This window comes from Dendrobates tinctorius, unplaced genomic scaffold (assembly GCF_039654945.1).
Source record: "Dendrobates tinctorius isolate UK_male_01 unplaced genomic scaffold, ASM3965494v1 ptg000032l, whole genome shotgun sequence".
Classification (NCBI taxonomy): Eukaryota; Metazoa; Chordata; class Amphibia; order Anura; family Dendrobatidae; genus Dendrobates; species Dendrobates tinctorius.
Window position 1 is genome coordinate 19,455,629 of NW_027361700.1, and position 27,793 is coordinate 19,483,421.

At 44.0% G+C, this 27,793-nt stretch overlaps 1 protein-coding gene across 2 annotated transcripts; it reads left to right on the forward strand.

Moving 5' to 3' along the window:
• The first annotated feature begins 4,906 nt into the window (after positions 1-4,906).
• LOC141086471 (transcription factor CP2-like protein 1) lies at positions 4,907-27,295 on the forward strand. Of its 2 annotated transcripts, XM_073572548.1 has the most exons (15): positions 4,907-5,054; positions 6,254-6,396; positions 8,862-8,938; positions 9,828-9,933; positions 11,768-11,874; positions 11,998-12,150; positions 12,288-12,398; positions 13,042-13,136; positions 13,286-13,340; positions 13,947-14,040; positions 15,538-15,628; positions 16,133-16,212; positions 25,058-25,203; positions 26,502-26,553; positions 27,015-27,295. In XM_073572548.1, the coding sequence occupies exons 1-15, from the start codon at positions 4,972-4,974 to the stop codon at positions 27,050-27,052; spliced, it is 1,431 nt and encodes a 476-aa protein (XP_073428649.1). In that variant the 5' UTR covers positions 4,907-4,971; the 3' UTR covers positions 27,053-27,295. The 2 variants fall into 2 exon arrangements, with proteins under 2 accessions (XP_073428649.1, XP_073428650.1); XM_073572549.1 differs by lacking the exon at positions 8,862-8,938.
• The last annotated feature ends 498 nt before the right edge of the window (positions 27,296-27,793 follow it).

Here is a 27,793-nt window from a genome sequence, read left to right on the forward strand (position 1 = left end):
AAGCAACACGATACTCAGGCCCCAACCATAGGAAGGGGCTGTCTCATATAATAATAATAAATAATAAATTTTATTTCTATAGCGCCGACATATTCCGCAGCACTTTACATTTCAGAGGGGATTTGTACAGACAATAGACATTACAGCATAACAATAATCACATAGATTATAACAATTACCAAGAGGAATGAGGGCCCTGCTCGCAAGCTTACAGTCTATGAGGAAAGAGGTAGACACGAAAGGTGGGTGGTAACAGTTGCCTTGATTGTATGCACCAGCCATAATGTTGTGTGTAACAGTACAGACACAGAGGGCTAATGGATGCATAAAGCATGTGGGAACACGATGCGGGGAACCTGGTTATGATAAAACTTTTGGCTGTGTCACACAGGGATAGATTAGGTTAATGTGTTGAGGCGATAGGCCAGTATGAATAAATGCGTTTTCAGGGCACGCTTAAAATTGTGGGGATTGGGGACTAATCGTATTGACCTGGGAAGTGCATTCCAAAGAATTGGCGCAGCATGTGTAAAGTCTTGGAGACGGGAGTGGGAGGTTCTGATTATTGAGAATGCTAACCTCAGGTCATCAGCAGAACGGAGGGTGCGGGTAGGATGGTATACTGAAACAAGGGAGGAGATGTAGTGTGGTGCTGAGCCATGGAGGGCTTTGTGGGTGAGGGTAATAAGTTTATACTGAATTCTGGAGTGGATGGGTAGCCAGTGTAATGATTGGCACAAGGTAGAGGCATCGGTGTAACGATTGGTGAGGAATATGATCCTGGCTGCAGCATTCAAGACAGATTGAAGAGGGGAGAGTTTTGTAAGAGGGAGACCGATTAGAAGAGAGTTACAATAGTTGAGACGAGAATGAATAAGAGAAACAGTAAGAGTCAAAAGTAAGAAAAGGTCGAATTCTAGAAATGTTTTTGTGGTGCAGATGACAAGAGCGAGCCAGTGATCGAATGTGGGGGGGCAAAGGAAAGCTCGGAGTCAAGTATGACCCCAAGACAGCGGGCATGTTGCTGGGGAGTAATAGTGGAACCACACACAGAAATAGCAATGTCGGGTATAGGTACATTAGTAGAGGGAGGAAACACAAGGAGTTCAGTCTTTGACAGGTTCAGTTTCAGATATAGTGAGGACATGATGTTAGACACAGCGTTTAGACAATCGCCGGTGTTTTCTAGAAAGGCTGGCGTGATGTCAGGAGAAGAAGCGTATAATTGGGTGTCATCAGCATAGAGATTGTACTGGAAAACAAATCTACTGATTGCTTGACCAATAGGGGCAGTGTACAAGGAGAAGAGGAGGGGGCCTAGAACCGATCCATGAGGAACCCCAACAGTAAGGGGAAGGTGAGAGGAGGAGGAACCGGCAAAAGATACAGTAAAGGAGCGGTCAGAGAGATAGGAGGAGAACCAGGAGAGAACGGTGTCCTTGAGGCCAATGGAACAGAGCATAGTGAGGAGGAGCTGATGATCCACAGTGTCGAATGCTGCAGAGAGATCCAAGAGAATTAGCATGGAGTAATGACCATTTGATTTAGCTGTTAGTAGATCATTAGAGACTTTAGTGAGGGCAGTTTCAGTAGAGTGTAAAGAGCGGAAACCGGATTGGAGAGGGTCGAGAAGAGAGATATCAAAGAGATAGCGGATAAGACGGGAGTGGACCAGGCGTTCCAGGAGTTTAGAGCTGAAGGGAAGATTAGAGACAAGTCTATAGTTAGCGGCACAGTTTTGGTTGAGGGATGGTTTTTTAAGTAGTGATGATGGCATGCTTAAATGAGGAGGGAAAGATACCAGAAGAGAGAGAGAGGTTAAATATTTTAGTTAGGTGAGGGGTGACAGCAGGGGAAAGGGACTGGAGGAGATGTGATGGAAATGGGTCACTGGTGCAAGTGGCTGGGCGAGAAGATTACTTCTTCTATGACTGGTTCAAAATCAGAGAGTGAGCTAGATGCAGTGGGGGAGGGAGGACAGTACATGGTATGAGGTGATTGGGAGATAATTTCCTGTCGAATCTGGCCAATTTTTTCTTTGAAGTAATTGGCCAGATCGTCAGCTCGGAGCTCTGTGGTTGGGGCCTGTACTCTTGGGTTGAGTAGAGAATGAAAAGTGTCAAAGAGACGTTTCGGGTTATTGGACAGTGAGGTGATGAGGGCGTTGAAATAGGTTTGTTTGGAGAGTTGAAGGGAAGTGTTGTATGATCTGAGCATAAACTTATAATGGATGAAATCTTCGTATAGATTGGCTTTTCTCCACATATGTTCGGTGCACCTGGAGCACCGCTGCAGGAAACGTGTTTGCAGGGTGTGCCAGGGTTGTCGCCGTCTGTGTTGTGGAGTTCTATTTATAGGGGGTGCAAATTCATCCAGGGCACTTTGAAGTGTTTCATTGTAATGCTTCAATGCAGAATCAGGACATGAGAGGGAGGAGATAGGAGCCAATGAAGACTGCAAGTTCTTCATAAGTTTCTGGGTGTTAATGGCCTGTATGTTTCTATAAGTATGGACAGTGGGGGTGACCTGAGCAGCCTGGCAGTTCTTGATAGAGAATGAAAGAAGATTGTGGTCAGAGAGCGGGAGAGGGGAGTTTGCAAAATCATCCACTGCACAAAGCCGAGAGAAGACCAAGTCAAGGGTGTTTCCGTCTTCATGCGTTGGAGAATTAGTAAGCTGCGAAAGGCCAAACGAGGAGGTTAGATAAAAGGTGAGTAGCAGATGGGGAGAGGGGAAGAGCAATGGGGATGTTGAAATCTCCCATGATGAGGGTAGGGATGTCATAGGAGAGAAAATGTAGAAGCCAAGTGGCAAAATGATCCAGGAACTGATGGGAGGGGCCGGGAGGACGACACACCACCGCCACTCGCATGGAGAAGGGGGTGTAGAGTCTGACGGCATGGACCTCAAAAGAAGGGAAGACTAGTGAGAGTAGTTGAGGGATAACCTGAAAGGTACATTTTGGTGATAGGAGCAGACCAACGCCTCCACCTGCTCTCCTTGGCTGGGTCCTTCCCTGGAGGAAGATCTGGCTAGTCCCATGTTTGAGACTCTTAAATGAGGCACCACGGACTTTATTTGCATATTCATATTTCCCAGGGAGCAATGCACCTAGGATTTCACTGATTGAGCGCCTTTGCCGGCTGCCGCAGTGTTTTCTTTGACTGGTCTCCCTGAGGTCAGTGATTGTTTCGTGATGTTGGTCTCCTAGGCATTGCTCCCACCTAGCCAAAATCCTACTCCACACTGATGAGGGGCAACACCCCGAAACAGCTGTCTGTGGATGGATACCTGGCCTTGGTATCTCCCTTGTCATATCTGTAAACTCGTAAAGAGCTGGATATTGACTTGAAGGGCAACTTAATATGGTGGCTTCCGAAAGGAGCCACTCCTTGGCTGGGTCCTTCCCTGGAGGAAGATCTGGCTAGTCCCGTGTTTGAGACTCTTAAATGAGGCACCACGGACTTTATTTGCATATTCGTATTTCCCAGGGAGCAATGCACCTAGGATTTCACTGATTGAGCGCCTTTGCCGGCTGCCGCAGTGTTTTCTTTGACTGGTCTCCCTGAGGTCAGTGATTGTTTCGTGATGTTGGTCTCCTAGGCATTGCTCCCACCTAGCCAAAATCCTACTCCACACTGATGAGGGGCAACACCCCGAAACAGCTGTCTGTGGATGGATACCTGGCCTTGGTATCTCCCTTGTCATATCTGTAAACTCGTAAAGAGCTGGATATTGACTTGAAGGGCAACTTAATATGGTGGTTTCCGAAAGGAGCCACTCCTTGGCTGGGTCCTTCCCTGGAGGAAGATCTGGCTAGTCCCGTGTTTGAGACTCTTAAATGAGGCACCACGGACTTTATTTGCATATTCGTATTTCCCAGGGAGCAATGCACCTAGGATTTCACTGATTGAGCGCCTTTGCCAGCTGCCGCAGTGTTTTCTTTGACTGGTCTCCCTGAGGTCAGTGATTGTTTCGTGATATTGTCTGTACAAGTCCCCTCTGAAATGTAAAGTGCTGCGGAATATGTTGGCGCTATAGAAATAAAATTATTATTATTATTAAATGGGTCTTCCAAATGGACAATGACCCGAAGCATACTGCCAAAATGGTAACAAAGTGGCTTGAGGATAACAAAAGTAAATGTTTTGGAGTGGCCACCACAAAGCCCTGATCTCAATCCTGTTAGAAATTTATGGGCAAAGCTGGAAAGGTGCAAGTCATTCAGTTTAAGGGCAATGGTACCGAACACTAATGAAATGTATGTAAACTTTTGACTTTGCAGTAAGGAATAAAAATGCCTTAAAACATTCTCTCTCTCGCTCTCTCTCATCATTCGGGCATTTGGCAAATATTAATAATTATGGTAATTGTAACTGACCTAAAACGGGAAAGGTTTCTTCTGATTTCATGTCAGATATTAAGAAAAACATGCATATGTGTCTTTTATATAGGGTATGTAAGCCTCTCATTTCAACTATACTTACTACAGGGTGTATGCTTTTTTTATTGGGTTTTATCCATGAAATAGATGAAAATACCCCTTTCAGCAATTATTCAACCTTATTAACCAATTCATTTCATGCACTTCTGTAAAGTGTAGCTATTGTCTGCTGTGTGTTGCAGATAAGAAGTCTGTCTCCTTATCCGTAGATGCAGAGTGTAGCTGCCCTGTGACATGACAATGTATATTGGTGTTGTGAGTTTTTTCTTCCTTTGCACTCTTGTGTACATATAAACAGTGAGCCCTGTGTGATGTCTCTATGTTTGTATATATGTATACAGATACTCACTCTCTGGACACTGGGCTGTATCTTCCCTAGCAGCCAATAGGAGCCGACGTAGCTGGGATGACAGGTGTCAACATAGCCCCAGCCTCTTATGTCATCCTTCTGCTTTATAAGAGCAGGTTCATTCCGACAATGCTTCTGCCTTCACTTCTTGGACTACCATCAGAAGTAAGGATTCACCATGCTGTTCTGGCACAGCCAACCTGAGCATTACTGGCCCACACCTGCTGAACATTACCAGAGCCCAACCAATGCCATCTACAGGTAACGATACAACGCTACTGCATAAGTAGGCGCTCAACGATGTATGTGATTATCTTGGTATTATTGTTTGGATCCATAGGAAATAGTTTATTTTTATAAAATGGCATGACGGCTTTTAACGTTACTTGTTAAAGTGGCATATCTTAGTTCCATTCTAAGTCAATGGCCTGGGCATGTAGCTGCCTGAAAAAAATACAAGTGGAGCCAACATGGCGGAAAGTGGTACTGCACTTTCTTAGTGAAGATCATTGTGGGTCACAGAGGTCAAACCTATATGACCGGACAATGGTCTATCTATGCCAGTCCGAAGTCTTTAAAATCTGTCTCTGAAGAGGTTAAAAATATATGTATATTTAGGTATGCTGTGATCAGATTTACCCAGGAAGGTGTAATGTGGTGTGGTAGGCACAAATGATTAGAGACAAGTTAGATACACCACGGATACAACTCTACCATTAAAGGGTTATTCCCATTTTTAGAAGTTATGACCTATCCATAGGAAAAGTGATAGTTAACTCCATAAACCCCCCTTCCCCGTCTGATCCCAGGAGCGGACTCTGAATGCCCCACTTGACTAGTGTAGAGGTCAAACAATTGCACCATCACTCCAATCATCCTCTGAGGGACTTCTGGAAATAGTAAAGTACTGACCTCGGCTTCTGCCAGCAATCCCATACATGATGAATTGAAGGATGGTACGTATGGCAGATGGCACGCCTCCTCATCATTCAGATAGGGCGCTGTAAATCCTTGTTTCTATGGATAGGTTATAACGTCTAAAGATGGGACCAACCCTTTAAGGAGCATGGCATACAGTATTTAGCAGGCATGAATTAAAGTCCCATCCACCGACTGTCTATTTCGTCACAAAACGAGGTTCTACAGCAGCTACAGTCAGCCTCTAAGTTTATGGGGAGATGCACAAAAATCAGTCATGGAAAGCATGCTCCTTCTTACTCTTTAAAAGAGATTCTGCAGCAGCTGCAGTATTATAAGAAGCATTTGTTGTCATATTGAACTTCAGTGACATGTATGAATGTACTGAGCCTACGCACTTCCTGGTATTATATGTGTGCAGAATACCACCATGACTAGTATTGTTATAGTTTACATTGGGGGGTGGAGTAGCTTTATTTTGTGTATAATATTAAATTTTCCTAAATTACATTACGTTCCACGTTTCTATGTGTGGTTTACAGGGATACCATACCACTGCCGTTTCTGAAACAAGAGGACCAGCCCATGCCCACCCCGCTGTGCCCAGCCTTCCAATGTGTCCTCTGTGCTCCCAGCTCTCCAGCCGTGAAGCTACATGAGGAGACCCTCACCTACCTCAACCAGGGTAATGTTCAACTCTGGTCTAATCTGAAGGAGAGTTACTACTAATGTTATTTACATTGATATCACTCTCATACCCATAGTGCCCAAAACGGGCCCCATAAGGAACTGTATAGGACTAACAGCGCATTAAAGGGGTTGTCCGGGATTTCACATAATCTCAGTGCATATCTGGGCTGCAGAATGCTGACAATAAGTAATTTACCTTCTGTGGCCAGTTTGCAGCGTTTCCAAGATATGATCTCTTGATTCTATGAAAAACGTCTAGGGGGGTGTGTTCTGGCATTGAAATGAGAACTGGTCGTTTCCTCCTCACTAGTTTCACTTTCCATAGATCACTGTTCAGCGTGTGTCTGGGGGAGGAGCAGCTGGGTGGTTCTGCTCTCTGCACTGAGGCTGCTAGAGGGGGAGGATTTGTTACTGTGTGAGGAGGGATAGGCTTGTTCATGTGGTCGGGGAGGGCCTGTTGCTATGGAGGGTGGGGTTGTTGCTATAGAGGGCATGTTTTTAGTAGAGTAGGAGGAAACGACCAGTTCTCATTTCAATGCCTGAACACACCCCCCTGGACGTTTTTCTTACAAGCAAGAGCTGATATCTTGGAAACCCTGCAAACTGGTGACAGAAGGTAAATCACTTATTGTCAGCATTCTACAGCCCAGATATGCACTGAGATTATGTGAAAAGCCCTTTAAGGATCATTCTTGGGTTAGTACAACATGCACCAGTATAGCTGTAATATTCGTTAATGATGTATCTCAATCACTTGCATTTCTCTGATGTTGCAGTTTAAATGGGTATTCTAGTAGGAAGAAGTTATCAACTATTCACCAAGTGGGGTGGACAGGAGAACCACAGCGATCTCCACCAATTGTCAGAACGGGGCACTTTTATCCCCATCAGAATGGAGTGGCAATGCGCTTCAGTCCCATAGAAAATGAATGGAGCAACGATCAAGCATGCACATTGCCAGTCCTTGCATACCGGATTCTGTCAATCGGTGGCGGTCCTAGCAGTTGATTACCCACTGATCGAAAAGTTCTCATCTATCAAATGGATGGCTGATAAATTCTACCGACTTAAATACCCCTTTACAAGGCAGGGGTATGTGGTGGGGGGAAGCAAACTGGGCAATTGCCAAGAACCCCAACCCCTTAAGTGGCCCCCAGCATTTTTACAGCAGAAACAACATTGCTAATAGCAGTTCTGCATTATCCGTGTCGTTTACGATGTTGAGAATGCATCATAGTGACATCATGACACCCTATGGGGACACAATGATCTACTAGTGATTGTTCTGTCCCCACCATTCTTCGCCAGCCTGTGTAAAGAAGCCGAGAAACAAGAGCCGAACTTGAACATTGTTGGTCATGCTCGTTTAACGTAAACAAAACCTAAACGTTTCTGTGTGATGGCGCAATATGTGAGCACTTCGGGCCCCACTTTGTCTAAAACTGTCCCTGTCCCTTTAATGCAAGCACCTAGCCAGGACCACTTTCATAGCAAAGCTCTAGGACTTGTATATCAATCTATATATACACACACACTTTATACTTGGAAAGTTTGCAACCCCTTTAAATCAATGCAGGGTGCACTTAGATTGCTGGTACCTAGGCTAGCGCCTCCTCATACTATATCCATTACATCAACGCGTCTGATAAAGCACTAAAGCTTCCTCCGCTGAGGCTCATAGACTTGATGGTACTTGTGGTCCTACACTACCTAAACAGATGGTCTATGCATCTATCTTTTACGGATTCATTGTCATAAGGTAGACAAAGGGGAAAGTACAACTGTCATCTAAGGAATAGGTGACAGCTTGTCTTGCAGTGTTTTGGTTGCAGCTTTGGTCCAGTCATCTTCTTGCTGAAACCAGTTCCAGTTAGTACTTACACTCAGAAAACCAGTAGGACAGCAAATAAAAGCCAAGCAAGCAAATAGGCATTACCTAATACATGGAAGTGTTATGTAATCATCATAAAAGACTCCAATACTCTATTTAAGGGGAAGATCCGCTATGAATGTCACTTACTGAACGACAGCCCAAAGATAAGAGAAGATTAAATACATGCATATGTAAATATTATAATTTTGGCAAAGCATTATATAAACATATTTTCTAAAGTCGTCAACCTTTCCAAACAGAATGATTTGGGACACACTGGTAAATTACAGCATCTGATAAGGTGATCGACATCAGTGCATTATTATACAGCAGTACAGCTATGTAACCAGCAGGGGGAACCCTAAGTACGAGGAAGGCAGGAGTATAAATTAAATGATTAGAAAATCAATAAATGACAACCGGACAGATGCGGTATCTATGGCAGGTCATGTTAGCTTTCAAAATTACCTTCTGGGAACAGAATGTAGATCGTGATCTTTTTGTCCTATTATACAGCCCATAGCAAATCCTGTATCCCTATCACATTATTGGAGTTCTTATTTCTGCCCTTTACTAATTGGTTGTAGGTCAGTCCTATGAGATCCGCTTGTTAAGTAACTGGAAGGGAGCAAGTGACATGGCAGAAAGTCGTCGGTCACTAAAGGTTGGTTCACGCGTCTTACAGACAATAGTTTTTGCTGATTGATACAATAAAATGTAAATCTGGACCTGTGCGCTGTAATACGCAAGGGTTTCTTTTATAGTGTGTATTTAATACACCCCCATATATATTCTATATGAAAAGGGGTGTACCATTTATAAATGCATTACACAATTTGTACTGATCGGCCTATACTTCAGAGCTGCATTCGCAGCTCTGCTGGTTATAGCCCCCGCTTTCATCATGGGGGTCTGCTTCATCCTGCTAGTACATTTGTAATCCGATTTGGTGTTGGTAAGGCTGTATCTTTTTTCTGTGATGTTTTTAGAAAATATTGTCCTATGTTAGCCGTTTATGCTTCAGAGCTGCATTCACAGTTCTGCTGGTAATAAAGTAAAAAAAAAAAAAAGTTGCCTCCTAAATAGGACAGACCTTTGTTTACTTGGCTATAATGATCGTGTGGTCTACTCACGAGACCGCTGCAGCTAATCGTTGGACACAGCAGTGTATGGCAATGTATGGCCCGTACCTGACTGCAGTGGCCTCATCGGTAGAGGACACGTCATTACCGCAGCCAAATAAACAAAGACAGCCCTGAGACCACCAGAGTAGTGTGTGGGTTTAACAAAAATATCAGTCCTTTTATTTTATGTCATTACCTTCCTTTGCATATTTGTGTATGATCCCATTTCATTTTTAGCTGGTTCAACTTCCAGGGGAAGGTGTGCACGTTGGGGTGGGGATAGTGTACCACAGGTGTAAACTGAAAAATGGTGCTCACAAGGTTGCCATGGATACGGATGCAGTGCCATTAGGTGACCTTACAGTACATGGCATACGCCATAAGGTAGCTGTAGCTTGACATATCGTCTCTTTCTTATCTCTTCCGCAGAGTGTAATCCGTGTGGCTTTCCATGACAGGCGCCTGCAATATAGTGAAAGACAGCAATTGGAAAGCTGGCAGCTCAGTCACCCGGGAGACAGAATTCTGGATATCGGTACACACGCTTTACATGACAAGTCCTCCCTAAAATCATCTGTAACACAGCAGCTTTGTGTCTGAGGCAGTATCACTGCAGAACAGGGGTGGGGGAGACTAAGGGAATAGGTTCACATCTGCGTTTGGAGGCTCAAGCCCAGATTTTGACATATATATTGGAAAAAGCAGCAATGGAGGAAAACAAATAGACTTCATTATAAGTTTGTGGCTCCTGTTAAGTGCGGCTACTGTCCATCACAGGACTGGTACAGCCCTCTGATAATCTCATTGTTTTTCTCTTATGGCAGTACAGAATAATGGTTAAAGGGAATCTGTCAGCAGGTTTTTGCTACCCCATTTGAGAGCAACATTATGTAGGAAAAGAGGCCCTGATTCCAGTGATTTATCACTTAGTTTACTGGGTGCAGCAGTTGTGACACTATCAGAGTGTGTAGATGCAGCAGAGCTCAGAAGATTAAAACCACCCCCCATCACAGCTCTCTGTGTACATGGTCTATTGCCAGTGAGCTGCTTATCACAGGAGGCGGTGTGGTAGGACTATGTGGCACTAGGGAGCTAGTCTAGGCTGGGATAACAGCCTGGGAATAAAGCATTCACTGTATGGAAACACCCAATGTAAAAAAAAAAAAAAGGAGGTGGACAGGCACATCCAATAAGGAAAAGATTCTTCAAGCTTTATTCCAAATACATATCTTTAAATATCCACAGAAGGATGATGTGGTACAGGAAATGCTCTGACACGTTTCTGGCGCCTACTGCGCCCTTAGTCATAGAGCATGCTGTACCACATCATCTTTGGATGGATTTTTAAAGATCCGTATTTGGAATAAAGCTTGGAGATTTTTTTTTATTATTATTGGATGTGCCTGTCCACCTCTTTTTTTTCATTGGATATTTCTGGTCGGTCAGCAGCATCGGAATGGCACTCCGGAAAATAAAGACAGGTGATTACTGAAACGTGAGTACAATGGAAATTTTCTCTTCCATTTGTATGGAAACAACAACACACAGCCATTGAGTTTAGGCACCTGTTTGTTGGCCCTGTCAGGGCTTGCGTTCAAAGCCCCCTTAAAACGGGATGCAGGTGTACGCGCCGATAGGAACATGCTCTCTGACATGCATCATTGTCAGGCATATATGCCTACTGAATAGACACTAAGTAGTAGATTGCGTCTGGGTGTCCTCCTCCAGTAGGTGGATATGCCCGAAAATGATACATGTCAGAGCAAATATTTGCTGTACTGGCACCATTATAGTCTATGGCACCATTGGCGCATACGTCTGAATCCCGTTTAACAGGGGGTTCGAACTTAAACCCCGACGAGTACCTCTGAATGCGTGCCTAAACGGAGTGTGAACGCACCCTAATAAGTGAGATATCACTGAAATCAGTGTCTCCTGTGGCCATCAGGTTACATAGCAAAAACCTCTGCTGACAGATTCTCTTTACGAATAGTGCAGATGTGAATAGAACCACAGCACTCTGCATGACCTCCCACCGTAAACACATAGGCTGGCTTCACACACCTGTGTACCCGGATCAGAATACTTAACCTCAAGGTCTCCTGCCCTTACCCAACTGCTTCACATATACCTATGAAGTACTTAGTACAGGTTGGGAGTCCTGGCAGTCAAGCTGCGTCTGCTGATCAGAGTAGTCGGATATGTGAAATCAGCCTTAGTTTATCAAAGCACACGTGCTTTCTATGAGAATAGGGGAGAAGCGCCATACACCTTTAGTGACCAATTCTCTCCCATAATAAATCACCCACTCTTTTTAGAGTAATAAAGTTTCATGTTAATTTTCTGGAGTCTTGTGTTCTTCATTTCAGATGTCCCTTTGTCTGTGGGAGTCATTAACCCTCTAGTAAATCCCAATGCATTGAACATCATTGAATTTCTATGGGATCCCAGTAAAAGAACGTCAGTTTTCATACAGGTGAGGAAAAAGCGAGTGACTTAGACAGACCTTGTCATCTTTCACTGGCGCTATACAAATTTGTGAACTGTAGGATCCCACTGGGGTAATAGCTTAACACGGTGAAATCAAATTCTTTTTCAGGTTCACTGTATCAGTACAGAGTTCACCCAAAGAAAAAATGGTGGCGAAAAAGGAGCCCCCTTTCGAATCCAGGTGGACACCTACAAGGCCGACTCTCAGGGGAACCTTACCGAGCACTTATATTCCTGTAGCTGCCAAGTCAAAGTGTTCAAGGTACCCAGACCAGACATTGTAGTCTCCAATCTGAGGCTGGATAGCGGTTGCAAAACTACAGTTACCAGCTGCCAGCTTCCAACACTTGTTAGAAGTGGTCATTTCACATCAACTTATATACTTGCATCTGTTCCCAGCCTAAAGGAGCAGACCGTAAGCAGAAGACAGATCGTGAGAAGGTGGAGAAGCGTTCAGCACTAGATCGTGAGAAGTACCAACCCCCTTGTGAAACCACTATCCTTACTGAGGTACCTACACTGCGTGTATACTCACTTTTGTCAGGTCAAGCTGTGTATGACCCGAGGTTAGCATCCTCAATAATCAGAACCTCCCACTCCCGTCTCCAAGACTATACACGTGCTGCGCCAATTCTTTGGAATGCACTTCCCAGGACAATATGATTAGTACCCAATCCCTACAATTTTAAGCGTGCCCTGAAAACGCATTTATTCAGACTGGCCTACCGCCTCAATACATTAATCTAACTATCCCTGGGTGGCACAGTCAAAAGTTTTACCATAACCAGGTTCCCCGTATCATGTTCTCACACGCTTTATGCATCCATTAACCCTCTGTGTCTGTACTGTTACTCACTTAACATTATGGCTGGTCCATACAATCAGGGCAATTGTTACCACCCACCTTTCATGTCTCCCTTTTTTTTTTTTCCTCATAGACTGTAAGCTTGCGAGCAGGGCCCTCATTCCTCTTGGTATCTGTTATGATCTATGTGATTATTGTCATGCTGTAATGTCTATCATCTGTACAAGTCTCCTCTGAAATGTAAAGTGCTGCGGAATATGTTGGCGCTATAGAAATAAGATTTATTATTATTATGTATTTCTTCATAAAATCTGAGGGATTAATAACTCATCTATTATGTTTGTGTAGTGCATACCTTGGCCAGATGTTGAAACACCCAGGAGCCCTAGCATCACTCCTGGCATCTGCTCACCACGAAACTTTAAGGTGTCCACCCCTGACAGGTAAATGCCAATGCCTCTCTGGCTAGGGTTATAGAGACGAACCAAATCATTTGTAAACTGCTTGATGGGATGAAGCACTGGAAACCATAGTGTAATATTTAGTCAGTGCGCTATACTTCAATGACATGGATTCCCATTTTCTCCCATAGGATCTGTGCATCCCCTGTATGTGCCTCAGACAGCTCCACAGAGTGTACAGAAGAGGTCAGTATCCAACCTACCTCATGAAATTTCGAGTATCTATCGCAAACCGAAAAGGCAGAGGGTGAGTGTTAGGCCGTGGTCACACTTGTGAGTGCAACGAGAGAAACTCACGCGAATCTCTCGCATCAATCTCCGGCGGTTCGAACCGGAGAGCTCAGCTGCATAGAAACACATGCAGCTCCACACTCCGGTCCCGAGTGCTGGGTATTGATGCGCAAGTTTCTTGCATTGCACTCGCAAGTGTGACCCCAGCCTTAGTAGGAGAGAAGAAACCAACACTCTTGTCCACAGGCTGAGTCTGGTAATGCAGTCAAATTTCAGTAAAAGTAACAGACTTGCAATATCAAACCCTGTCTATGTGAGGTGCTACTTCTCACAAAAAATAACTTTTTTTCAAAATCCATTGAATTAACTTTTAGGGTTTGTTTTTTTCCCACAAGCATTATAGAAGAGACATTGTAATATGGGCACATTGAATGAATTAGGCAAATAAAAGTGAAGATAGTAAGCCTAAACAGGGCATGGCACTACCATCCGCCACCAATAAGGTGCATTATATTCCTTTGTCATCACCTATTAATACTGTTTCTTATTGTCAATCTCCAGAGTCTCAGTCCCTCAGCCTCCATCAGCGACACCCAGCAATGGCTGCTGCGAAACCGATTTTCTAATTACTGCAGAACATTTTGCAATTTCACAGGTAATAAGGATAATAATTGGAAGCCCCCGGGGTAATTTGTCTCCTCCACTTGTTCACTTTTGATGTTCTGTAATGGTATTGCTGCAATTTCTATGTCAGACTAATGATATCCTCATTATCTAGTCCTGTGTCTCTGCTTACAGATGATATATTATGCAAATCTTATAAGTGCTAAACTGTATGGTAATGTCCCATAATACTATGTCATTTACATACCAGCCAGCCCTATAGCATGTAATGTTTTCATTAGGCCCGGTGCAGATCAGCTTCCATGCTAGACTGATACAGATTTCATTATCGTCAAATTCTATTTACTCTGCTGTCCTACATGGTGGTATAACACAGGGCTCACTGATAGTACAATTGCGGTTTGCATTTTTGTTGCGTTTTACAGTACCAGCAAAAGCCATGAAATTTCAGAAATCTCATGTACACACATTTTTTTTCCCCTGACTGAATTGGAAAACTGTTGCATTTTTGAAAACTGCAGCATGTCACTTTCAGCGTTTTTTCACCCATGGAAAGCAATGAGAACAAAAATGCAGAGATCAGGTTTTGATGCGTTTTTGGTGCAGAAAACTCAGGAACAGCAGACACTAAGTTGTATTTACATGAAAAATGCAGTACAACCGGCTTCTTTTTTTTTTACTGCCCAAAGAGCAGGTTTAGCCTGCAGAAGAAAACGCAGCAAAACTCGACGTGAGACTAAAGCCTAAGGTACCCATATAAATCTCTTGTAGATACCAACAGTTCTCCCAGTTTCTTCTGTTACTATTCTATAAAATAAGGGTCATAAAACACAATTTTTCAGGGTTCCCGATTTTTCTATGGAGAGAGATTAGGAAGCCACAATCAGCCTCATCTGGCAAGGGCTTCTCTAACTGAACAATAAAGGATCAGGAGTTTGACTTCAAATCCTTTTTTTAATCAACATCAACCATCATGGGAGAATCAGGAGGTTGCCCGGTAAATACTGGATGGTTGGCAAATCTGTCTGAAATCAGCCAGCTTGGATCCCTAATGTGTATGGAGGCCTGAAATAATATTCTGCAATTTATTTTACTAAAGCCCATCGGTAGGTTATGTGCAGAGTTTTTTTGAGGCCTTCAAAAAGGAGTTTATCAAGCGTAAACAGCTTCAGGAAATGTTCCCATTTTGGAGGAATTTTTCTTTTTCGAAAATGGTTTTGATTGAGTTTTTTATCCTGATTTTTTTTTTTTTTATTTCCCCCTCATTTAACATTGCCCAGTTTGGAGCATTTTCCATCCAGATGCACTTTTTCATTTTCCCTCAGAAGGTGTTTTCCAAATCCTGGAGAAGGTGGAAAAAACCCCACAAAAACAGCATCTCAACAGCAAAATGGAGAAACCATGAAATAATGTTTTTGATTTTTGAGTGAACATGCTTCAATAACACCACAAAACCCAGTCTGTATACGGTTTAAGACAAAGTCACTTAGTTTACATATCCTAATTTTCAAGTTGCTCCTTTCACCAGGTGCGGACCTCTTAAAAATGACCCGCAGGGACCTAACTCAAATCTGTGGAGTGGCAGATGGGATCAGATTGTCTCATGCTCTGACTTCAAGGTAAATACCATTTGCTCTGTACATGTAGAAGATTGGACAATCATGTTCAGGAGTCAGTGTTTGAAGATGCGGCTCAGTGAGATTTATAGTTAAAAGGTATATGGGTATAAGAGGCTTAATAGGGTAGGCAAAATGGGGTCCAAGTAACAACCTTACAACTCAAGTAAGTAACCCAACAGTTGTGTGACCAAAAAGAAATATGAAAAGTCATCCACCATCTCCTGCTTTGCACTGATCTATAAGGCAGTATTATTTAGGTTCTATTAACACTATATGAGGAAAAATATTTAGACATTATATAGCCATTTTTTATTTAACCACTGATGACCGTAATATGTGAGCAGTGTCAAGATGTCACTTTATGATTACATTACTTGGATACGGTATGGTAGTACCTTTTATATATGTGGGGGTATAATTTGCTTGTTGCCCAAGCCCACTATTTAAGGAAATCAGTAATATATGGAAAAAAACTCAAAACTCCCCATCTATCTGTCCCAACAGGTCTGTGCGGCCTCGTCTCACATTGTACATTAGTACAGAGTCATCAGCCAAGAAACAAGACACAGATGCAATACAGACAGGTGAGCACTACTGTCAAAAAGGTTTACATTGTTGAACAACGTTGTAGTCTGTGTTCCTGCCAACCCTGGTGCCTAATACCCCGTCACCGGCAACGCTATCAGTATATTTTCCCTCTATGATGCTCTTCCAATGACCAATGTCACATTCTGGGCACATCCACAATATCGTTGCGATCGAATAAACCAGTAACAGATTATGATCTTGTAACCCAAATGCCAAGCAGGATTACTCTTCTACCTGGCAAGTGGACAATTGGAAGGGATAGCGTTACTGGGCATTCCCAGTTTTAATAAGGCTAAGAGAGGATTACACTGAAGGTGAATTAGGGCTTACATCTGACAAACTAGAACATTTTGATGACAGAAATGCAATACTAAACAAACGTTGTAGGCAGATGTAGAAAAAAATGCTGCAAAGTAACAATACTTAAGAAATATTAGGTTTACTTTTTATCAATTAACAAAATACAATTAAGTGAATGAATAAGAGATATTAGTACTTCAAGTCAATATTTTGAATGACACTCCTTTGTCTTTTAAAACAGCAATCACTTCTTCTTGGTACACTTGCACATAGTTTTTAAGGAACTTGGCAGGGAAGTTGTTCCAAACATCTAGGAGAACTAACCACAGATCTTCTGTGGATGTACGCTTGTGCAAATCCTTCTGTCTCTGAATAATGTTGAGATCAGGGCTCCGTGCGGGCCATATCATCACTTCCAGGACTCTTAACTATTGAAATGTTCTCCAGCGAGTCCATGAAACAACTACATTTTGTTACAGCCAAATATGTCAAATTTTGACATCAGTCCAGAGCACCTGCTGCTATTTTTCTATATCCCAGTTATTGGATTTCAAGCATAGTTGGGTTCAAAAAGCCATATCTTCGATATGGAAACCAGGCAACTCAATTCTTCCATGAAGACCACTTCTTTGATCAGAAGATGGTTTCAGCTGGACTTCACTAGTTGCTGTCAGTTCTGAGTGGATGGCACTTCTGGACAAATTCCAAAATCGAGGGGAAGTAAGCATGTGTCTTTCATCAGCTGAATCAAGACCTAGAGGTCTATGGTCCTCAACATTGCCCATTTCTTGATGTGTTTGCAAAGGATGTTTAACAGCAAGTTTTGTTCCCCTTTTTTTTGACATCTTGCTGATATACCATACAACTACCTTGTGTCTTGATGCTGTGGCCAGTCTTGCCACGGTGTATTACCTGTGACACGATACGGTCTTCTTCCTTACTTTTGCAGCAGTTTGGCTGCTATGCACTCAGTTTTAAAGCCTCCTACACAACTGTTTCAGTTAATAACAGTATTTCAACCTACATATGAAAATGATGACCATTATCACCAGTTTGTAGGATTATAGTCCAATGCATGAGTAACCAATTATACCAAAGTCCCTGACTTTGCCTTCAAAACAGCATCAATTCTTATAGATTATCTAGAAAAGGGTGGTAACATCAAAATACTTATTTGATTTAACATTTCTTGAGTTCTTTCAATTTGCATTTTGTTATTGTTAAACTATTAAAAGGGACTGTCAGCACAGAATGAGTGTTCAAACTAAGTACAGGAGATCTGTGCATTAAATCATTTAAATACACCTTTCCACCTACTTGGTTTCAGTACACCGTCTCCGGCTCTATGAAGCCAGAGCTATCAATCAAATAAGGGTGAGGGTGGAGATAGAGGGACAACAAGCAGGCGGGAAGAAGTATTTTAAGTGATAGGTCCTGCCATGAAGCACAGTCACTTAACCCGTTAACGTCCATTGACATGCGCAGTCAGTCATGGCTGGGTGTAACTTCCCGCGCCATGACGGACTGTGCATGTCATTCATTTGAATTGTCACTGCGTGTAAACACGCAGTGACAGTTCAGTGCCGACAACTGTCTATGACAGCTGACACGCACGGGATGAGGTGTGAGGACCCTTGCAGTTGGTCCAAGCACCCAGAGCGCTGTGATTGGTCAGTCAATCTGACTGACCAAACACAGCGCGATCGGGCAGGAGATGCTGAAATTTCAGCATCTCCTGCCTGATCAGTGCAGGAGCTCAGCGCTGCAGTGGCTAAGCATCCTGCACTGACAGCCAGGAGCCGCGTCCACACTGCCCCTGGCTGTTAACCCCCTGACTGCTGTGATCAAGCGTGATCTCAGCGCTCAAGGGGAGAGACAGAGGGTCGGGGGCTCCCTCTGCCTCAGATCGGCGTCCCCGGAATGTAATTGTGGGGCCCGATCTGTGCCATGATAACCCGGGGGTTGTCATGACAACATCCAAGTCTTCCAGCTACGGAAAGCCACTGAGACCACGCCCACAGTATGGTCTCAGCAGCTTTCTCCATAGGTATTATACACTGCAATGCTGCAGCATTGCAATGTATTATACCTGCAACGAAAGTGAAAGTCCCAAGGTAAAAAAAAGCACACAAAAAACATTTAAAAAAAAAAACATGTAAAAAAAAATCCCCTAAAAAAACACGCATTTGGTATCGCCGTGTCCCTAAAAATCCCATCTATAAAAGTGTCACCCTAGTTAACCCCTTCAGTGAATGCCGTAAAAAAAAAAAAAGTAGCAAATTATACTTTTCCCAAGCGGTATCATACCGCTTGGAAAAAGTGCAACAACATATAAATAAACATGGTACCGCTGAAAATGTCATCTTGTCCCGCAAAAAAAAAGCCGCCAAACAGCTCCATCAGCGGAAAAATAAAAAAAAAATTCATAGCTCGCAGAATAAAGTGATGCAAAAATAATTCTTTTTTCTATAAAAAGTTTTTATTGTGTAAAAAACACCAAACAATGATATAATGAGGTATCGCTGTAATCGTAGTTACCTGAAGAAAAAAACTGCCTTACCAATTTTACCACACATGGAATGGAGAAAAAAAAAAAAATTCCTGAATTGCTGGGTTTTCCCTTCACCCATGACAGCAAACCTGAGAGAGGGATCTGCTGAAATATAAGGGGCGGCACCTCTCCCCCGCTTCAGTTGGGTTCCTGTCCTAGGAAGGGAATCCCAGACTGACAGCGGCGGTGCCTATCATGGATGAAGAGACCCAGGGCCGTCCCGGCGCGGGAAGAACAGGTCATCTTACCTGTAGTGCCGGCCGTCTGTTTCCTGGTAGCGCAGTCCCCGGGGTCTCCTTGGGGCTCTGGGTTCGTGCGGGTGCGGCTGGCGGCCTCTATGCTCCGGGGAGCTCCACCATGCCTCCCCAGGCCGTCTCCCTCACGACACGTAGCGTGGGAGAGCCAAGGGAGTTTTCCGGCCACTGACGTCAGCGGCACAGGGCATCCTGGGAGCGCGCCGGCTGACGTCAGAAGTGCGACGGCAATATGGCGCCTGGTGCGACGCCGGCCGCATGGAAAAGGATAGCGCTCGCAGGGGGGGGGGGGGGGAAGCTCACTGGGCCAGACCTACTTAAAGGAGGAGGACGTCAGTGCGGCCAGGTAAACCATGGGGTCAGATCAGGAACAGTCGCTGTCTCCACCGTCTAAGCCTACATCAGAAACCTCGGCTCACAAGCATAGCAGCCGTTCAAGCGGCAAAAGCAGCAGTCGCCTGAGCCACAGGTCGGGAGACTCCTCGATGTCCAGAGAGCACAGGTCACGTGCTCCACCACAGCCTCCGAGTCCGGTACCCTACTTTACAGGTGGTGAGCGATCTCCATGAATGTTAGTATGGTGTTAATAGGGTCCTTCTTGTGTGTTAAATTCCTTAGGAAAAGCCCAAAAAAGCAGGGAGCAAGAGGAACAATAGAGATTGTGCCATATGTAGAAGCCCCCCTAGCGAGAGATTGGCAGAAGGACCTTTGTGCCAACTGCACCCGGCGAACCATGGCGGAGGAGGCGCCAAGCTTTGCAACCAACCTCAGATCGGTCATCAGGTCAGAGGTGGAAGACTCCCTTAAAGTATTGTTAAAGAAAAAAAAAAAAAAAAAGAAGAAGTAGAAAAGACTCCCCTAAGCCCTTTCTCAGACTCTTCCTCGGCCCTATCTCTGGCCGAACACCGATCCTCCTCCTCCTCGGATAGCGACACGGGTGGTAAGCCGTGTTTTCCAGTAGAGGATACGGATGCTCTCCTCAAGGCCATAAGAGTAACAATGGGCCTACAGGAGGAAAAAACAGCTAAGTCCCTGGAAGATGTCATGTTCGGGGAGTCTACAGGAAAGGAAGAAATGTACCTTTCCAGTCAATGAGAAAGACCAAGCACTCATTGAAAGAGAATGGAAGAAGCCTGAGAGATCAGGAGCACTTCCCTCCTCCTCTAAAAGGAGGTACCCCTTTGAACATAAAGACACGGAGATATGGGATAAGGTCCCAAAGATAGATGCAGCGATGTCCGTGGCATCCAAAAAAAATCGGCCCTGCCCCTGGAAGACTCAAGGAGCACTTACAGACCCGCTAGATAAAAAAGCGGATTCCTACTTAAGACATACGTGGGAAGCAGCAGCATGAAGACTAAAACCGGCAATAGCCGGCACCTGCACAGCACGTTCCTTAATGATTTGGCTACAGCAGCTGGGAGAGAAACTTGCTTCAAAGGTCTCGAGGGAAAAAATTCTGGCGGACATGTACCTTCTGCACGGAGCAGCAGCTTTTTTAGCCGACACCTCCGCTGATTCCATAAGACAGACGGCTAGAGCAGCAGGGTTATCAAACGCCGCAAGGCGCGCATTATGGCTTAAAGGCTGTCCAGGGGATCTACAGTCTAAAGCCAAGTTGTGCTCTCTCCCATGTGATGGTCATTTTTTATTTGGGAAAAATCTGGATGACATCTTGGAAAAAGCAAGTGATAGAAAGAAGGACTTCCCCAGGTTTCCAGCAGATCAGAGAAGGCAGTCCTTTCAGAGAGGAAAATTCAACAGGGGCCGTTCTCCGGGGGATAGGAGAAAATGGGAGGACAAAAAGGAAGAAGGAGTCCGGATTCATGTTCGGAGGAGCCACCTCATCCTCCAAAAAATCCCCACAATGACTCCAGCATTCCGGTAGGGGGGAGACTGATGCTTTTTTCCCTGGCCTGGGAAGGTATCTCTTCCAATGCCTGGATCTTAAACATCATAAGAGAAGGCCTCAAAATCCCGTTTTTTCAGCGGCCGAGAGCATCATTTGTTGTGACCCCCATCAGGAAGGGGATAGAAGAACAATTGGCCCTGGAGTCAGAAATCTTAAGTTTGCTAGACAAGCATGTTCTGTCCGAGGTCCCGAGCGGACAGGAGAGAACGGGATTCTACTCACCCCTCTTCCAGATAAAAAAAAACAGACCGGTCATTCAGGACAATCATAAACCTCAGTGGCTTCAATCAGTGGATAAAAAAAATCAGACCTTCAAAATGGAGTCGGTAACTACAGCCATAAAACTTCTACACCACAATTGTTTTATGGCTGTAGTCGATCTAAAGGATGCATACCATCACATCCCGATTCACCCAGGTTATCAAAGATACTTAAGAGTGGCTCTCTACATCGAGGGCAATCTCAGACATCTTCAATTCAGAGCCCTTCCATTTGGCATATCCATAGCCCCGAGAGTGTTTACCAAAGTCGTAGCGGAGATGACAGCCTTCCTCCGAATCCACAACACGGTCATAATACCCTATTTGGACGACTTCCTAATAGTGGGCAGCTCAGAAGACCATTGCACGGCGCAGGTGGAAAGAGTAACAGACACCCTACAAAGACTGGGGTGGATGGTAAACATCAAAAAAATCAAAACTACAACCCCTAAAGAGACAGATTTTTCTAGGGTTCATCCTGGACTCAGAAAAACAAACTTGTCTGTTACCAGAGGCCAAGATGGAAAAGGTGAGAAATAGGACATTGGCGGCACAAGACCAACCTCACATGACCCTGAGAAGCGCAATGACCTTGCTAGGCACCCTGACAGCATGTATCCCAGAGATCAGGTGGGCACAATTCCACACCCGACAGCTTCAGGGAGAAATTCTGTCACCACAAAAATTGCTGAGAGGGCGTTTAGAAGGATGGCTGGAGCTTTCCTTAGAGGTCAAAAACTCTCTCAGATGGTGGTTAGACAGGACAAACCTGACGTCAGGGATACTATGGGACAGTCCAGTGACCGACATAATTCTGACAGATGAGAGTTCCGCAGGCTGGGGAGCGCACCCAAGGGGTCAGGTGGCCCAGGGACCCTAGGGGCCTCAAGAGCCAAACGCATCCTCCAACTTGAGAGAACTATGGGCAGTAAACAAAGCCTTAAAAAACGTTATCCCCCTTCTAAACGGCTGCAATGTCCGGATCATGTCGGACAACAGAGTAACAGTGGCGTACATCAATCAACAGGGGGGAACAAGGTCACACTCCCTAATGAAGGAAAAAACACCATGTGCACAACTGTGGTGGTGCCAAGGTAGGTTCCCAAACCATATATAGTATAATGAAAACCTGGCACTCAACTTAAATGCTTAAATGGAACAGTTTAATTGTAGTACCAAACAAAACGTTTCGGTCAGTGCAGACCTTCATCAGTTACGTGCTCAAAGATTGTCTGGCTCAAAGATTATATTGGAGGGCGCTTTTTGTATGTCCCTGTAAAGCCAAATGTCAGTGTGCTGCTGGAGCGCAGTTAAGTCTTATCTGTCTGGCAGGGAAAGCGCGAGCCTGGTCCTCCTGGATGCTGTGTTCCACGCTAACCTACATGAGTTGATAATTTTACATAGTTATCTAATCTATTCTAGAGCTTTTGTTAAAGTAGTTTTTGAAATGTCAGAATATAATGCTCGGCATTTGCTTACAACTTGCAGGACATATTGCTTTTGTTCTTCATCTTTTGTCAGAAGGTCGTTAAAGTCGGTTACTTCCTACCTCTTTTAATTTTTCTTTCCTAACTTTTGGATTTACAACCCTAGCGTGCTCTGATGGTTCATCTGTGCTACTGAGCAATTTATTAGCCATTAACAACTTTTCATTGTAATGGTGGGATCAAAAAATGATAATCCCACCAACTCTGCATTCAAATACCACAAATGGTTCGAAAATTTGGTCAGGGCTATTTCTGCAATGTTGTCACATTCTTTATAGTCTAACAGACTATGCAAAATACCTAAATCTTAAAATACCTCAATTTTGATTTTTTCAAACTTTGAGCGACGAGCGGCACGGGTTAACGTCGTTTGATCGAGCTCAAATTTTGGCTATCTCAATATCTGGAAAGGGGAATCGTTTTGTGGGGTCCAGACGAACAAGATTCTGACATTTTTTTCCCCCCCATATGAGATCCGGTCACCCTAGTGCACACGCTGCGGATTCTGCTGCGGATTTTGCAAAATCCGCAGGTAAATCCACAGGTCAAGAGACCTGCGGTTTATCTGCAGATTAGCCTGCGGTTCATCATCTCTACAATGGAGGAGATGGTAAACCGCAGCGGAATCCGCAGAAAGAATTGACATGTCATTTCTTTCTGCGGATTGAAAATCGCAGCAAATCCGCGGGGAAAATTCCGTAGTGTCTGCACAGCGGTTTTCAATTCCCATAGGCTATAAAAGGTACTGTACAATGCAGCTAATTATGCTGCGGATCCGTAGGACCAAAACCGCTGCGGTGCCACCAGCACCAATTGGGCACAGGGCTCACGTGACAAGCTCACGTTAGCCCCGGGGACACGAGTGCTGACACCGCTGCAATGGTGCCCCCACGGGAGGTAAATACAGGGGTTTTTATATTAACGGGGGCAAACATTCAGATTGAAAAAGGGTTGTCCTAGTGATTGATATGCTTTTACCCGTTCTCTTTTTTAAAGCATTCATACTTTGCAGCTTTTTTTTTTCCCTACACATGCCTAAAAGTTTTGCACAGTACTATATAATGACTGCACCACAACTATGGTGAGAATCCAAGAGTTATGTGCAAGCCACTATTTTGGGATTTTTTAAATTTAATGTTCCATGTCAAGAAAAGCCCAAAATTGCTAAAGGAACAGTTTAAAATGTAGAAATCAGAGTCCAGCAACCTGTAACATTCTGGTTACAAGAATCGTCCAAGACGGTATCTCTCTGGGCCCTATGGGTTGGAGCATGACATGTTGGTTTCTCTCAGGCTCTGTACTAGGCAAAAATAAATCCTAATGTTGCCCCATCCATTCTGTGGGAATGTTATTTAAAGAGGAAATGAGGAGCCATGAACTTTCCTTAAACATGGATACTTCTCATGGGTACTTCTCATAATAAACATGGGTACTTCTCATAATATTCCTTAAACATGGGTACTTCGTCCTTAAATAATATAAAAGTAGAATGAAAAAGGACAGAAAACCACCATGTGACTGAAACCTTATAGCTAGCATTGGATAAGACCTCTGGCATTTATGGTGCCATGACGTATTAATGTGCCAGTGCTCCTGCCTCCTCTGCAGCCGTAAAGTCACTATGGAGAACAGTCTCCGCAATGGGACTCCCTAACATGGAAAAGATGGGGAATTAAGAGTTATAGTACAATATAACATGTGAATGAAATAGGCACAGAAAAAAAAAAAAAATAATAAAATAAAACAAACGGTAGGGAATGTAAAAGTCAACACCCATATGCCCAAGGCCATACTCTGAAACATAACCGCAATGTAAAATCACAGTCTTCAGCCAGTGGCTCGAGATTGCTTCTGACAGGCAAGGAATATCAAAGCCATGAGAAAACAGGTTTTTGTTCTCTTATGACCTCCAGCAACAGAAGGCCTGGAAGTAACATCAGCTGTCATTAATGTTTTTTATCTTTAAGCGGCCAATGGTGATGAGATTTCAGCTAAGTTATATAGGAGATATAAAATGAAATAGGGGCAAGGTGATGTACAGCAGATCTTAATGGGGTTCATCTTCTATCTCTCTCAGCCCTATATCAGGAGATCTACATGGAAGATGTGACTGCAGCCGAACTGACCAATAAACTGGCAGACCTATTCAGTGTCCCAGCAAACCACATCTTACGGATCTCCAGGACGGGCCCCCACGGGATCCATATCCTGCTAAGTGACATGGTAGGTATTCACTGTAAGGTTACATGATCGAATGAAGATATCTGGGATTTACCAATTTCCTTCTAATATATAATTACCTTGTAATGTCTTCACTTCCTGTTCCATCCAGATCCCAGGATTCCAAGCGGTGGACATTCACCAACCACCATATTGGGACACCCAAGTGAGGGATGTCTCAGTATGGAAACTGCTACTGGTACCAGCCTCTTGCGCGGTACCACCAGCGGAACACCGTCGCACCACACACACACACAAACTGTATATGCCGTAGGCAACGCACACAGTATACGCCATACGCAGCCTCTTGCACGGTACCACCAGCGGAATACCATCGCGAACACGCCGCCGCCAGGATCAGCTGAATGATTCACTGACCGTCGCCATCTTTGTACAGGTGGAGCGCATGCGCAGTTTTAATGTGACCGCCACTATCTGTCTGCACAAAGATGGCGGCTGTCTGATTTACTGCGCCTGCACGAATTCCGTGCAGGCGCAGTGAATCATTCGGCTGATCCCAGCGGCAGATGCGCGACGTGTCTACAGGCAGAGGAAGCCGGTCACAAAGGGGTTTTCCCATGAACGAAAAGTCATTTTAAAATTTGTCTGACCGTGTACGGAGCATACCACACATCCTGGGCAGGTGAGGAAGCAAAAGACAATACTGACATTACAGCAGGGGATCACAGAGGATTTATTTTGTGAGGTAAAATATTTCACTGACTGTTTTTAAACAATATTTTACCTCACAAAATGTATCCTCTGCGATCTCTTACTTACGGACCCCATAGCAGCTGCTTGGTGTGCCGCTATTAGTGGCACGCCACTGGCTGGGTGCCCCTGGAGGACCGGGGGCCCAAGGCAGCTGCCTAGTCTGCCTGCTCCTAACGCCAGCCCGCTCCGCCCAAAGCGCTGCCCCCTTTTTTACGCGCGGTGATAACACGTGTTCATTGAACACATGCGGACTCACCGCATCCTATTCATAGACTGGGCTATTTATCTTGCAGAAATGGAGCATCTCCGTAAGATAGACATGCTGCGTTCTATAAAGACGCGCCACATGTCCGGTTTCGTGGGTATGTCACCCCTGTCTTTGTACGCATAGTGGAGATGGGATTTCATAAAATGCCCTCCACTATGCTGTAATAGCTGGACAATGCGGATTGAACGCTGGGGCTGTACGCAGCGTTCAATCCACAGCAAATTCTGATGTATTGCGCCACGTGAAAAACATATACTGTACAATATTGGGCATTTTCCTAGCAATATACAGATTCTAACCTGGTTCTTTGTCCCCCCAGATGGTGAGAAATATGCTGGATGAATCCTGCTTTACAGCTACGCTGCAAAAATGTGAGTTACCGTAATCTGTTTTATAGAAACAGTCATTGGACAGCTTCAGTATATATAATGCACGATATGCCAATAGCTCCACTATAATTAACTATGTCGATGGCTTAGGCTAATTTCACATTAGCGTTTTTTTTGGGCATGCGCATCATGCACAATAGAAACGCATGCAAAAAAACGTATCATGGATCAGTCATTGGATGGATCTGTCACCTGCATGAATCTAAATTTCTGCTATTAAAAACATAAAAATATTATTTCAGATCTCAAAACAGCCTTGGTAAACCTTACACCCCTAATCTTTTACCAAAGAATCCAATAAAATAATTGCCTACAGCTGCAACTAAAAGGATTTTACGAAAGACAACCGGCAGCAGAATCATATTTGAGAAAACCCCCAAACCAGCTGTCAGAAGACTGTATTCTTACATATGCTGAGTTTTTTTTTTTTGTTTTTTTTTTAGTGCAAAACCCAGATGGCTATCATTGTATTCTCCGGTAAAGAGTGGGCAATGTTGACACCCCTGCACTGCCAGCTCCACACAAGAGGAGATCAGCAGCTTCAAACACTGCCAGTCACATCAATGGATGAACGGATTGCCAAGTATGACGCTAAACAAAACTGGTCCTGTTCTTAGAAAAAGCTCCCCAATTGCTGCGCTTCTATATACATGAAACAGTTTGGATATTTTTTTTATATTATTTGTATATATAAATTTGATAATAAAAATTTCTTACAAAATTATTCAAATATACACATTTATATTGGTATTCCTGTTCCAAATAATAAAATCAGGAGCGGAAATCTACAAGGTACGTAATATACTTCCGAAACTGCATTTCAAAAACTTGGCATGTATAGAAAGATCCCTGCATGGGCTTCATGCCCCCTAATGCTAGGCTCTCCTGTAATATTGGCACTGCAGACATGAAGCCGCGACATCTCCACATTTCACTCTGCAATGGGTGAAACTCACACCTACATCCACAGCATAAAATCACATGCTGCGCCATTGAGCACTCAATTTAAGTGGATATATTTTTCACAATCTTATGCACCATGATGCTGCCATGGTAAATCACAGCGGATTATCTGCCAGTGAATATGGAGCGCAAAAGTCATCGGAACTAAAATGCTCAGATAGTGGAGCTCCATCAAATGATGGAGCATCACTGAAATCTTTTGGAAAAGATGCTTTGTGAGGTTTTGTCAGCACCTGGATTAATATGCAGTTCTTGAGAG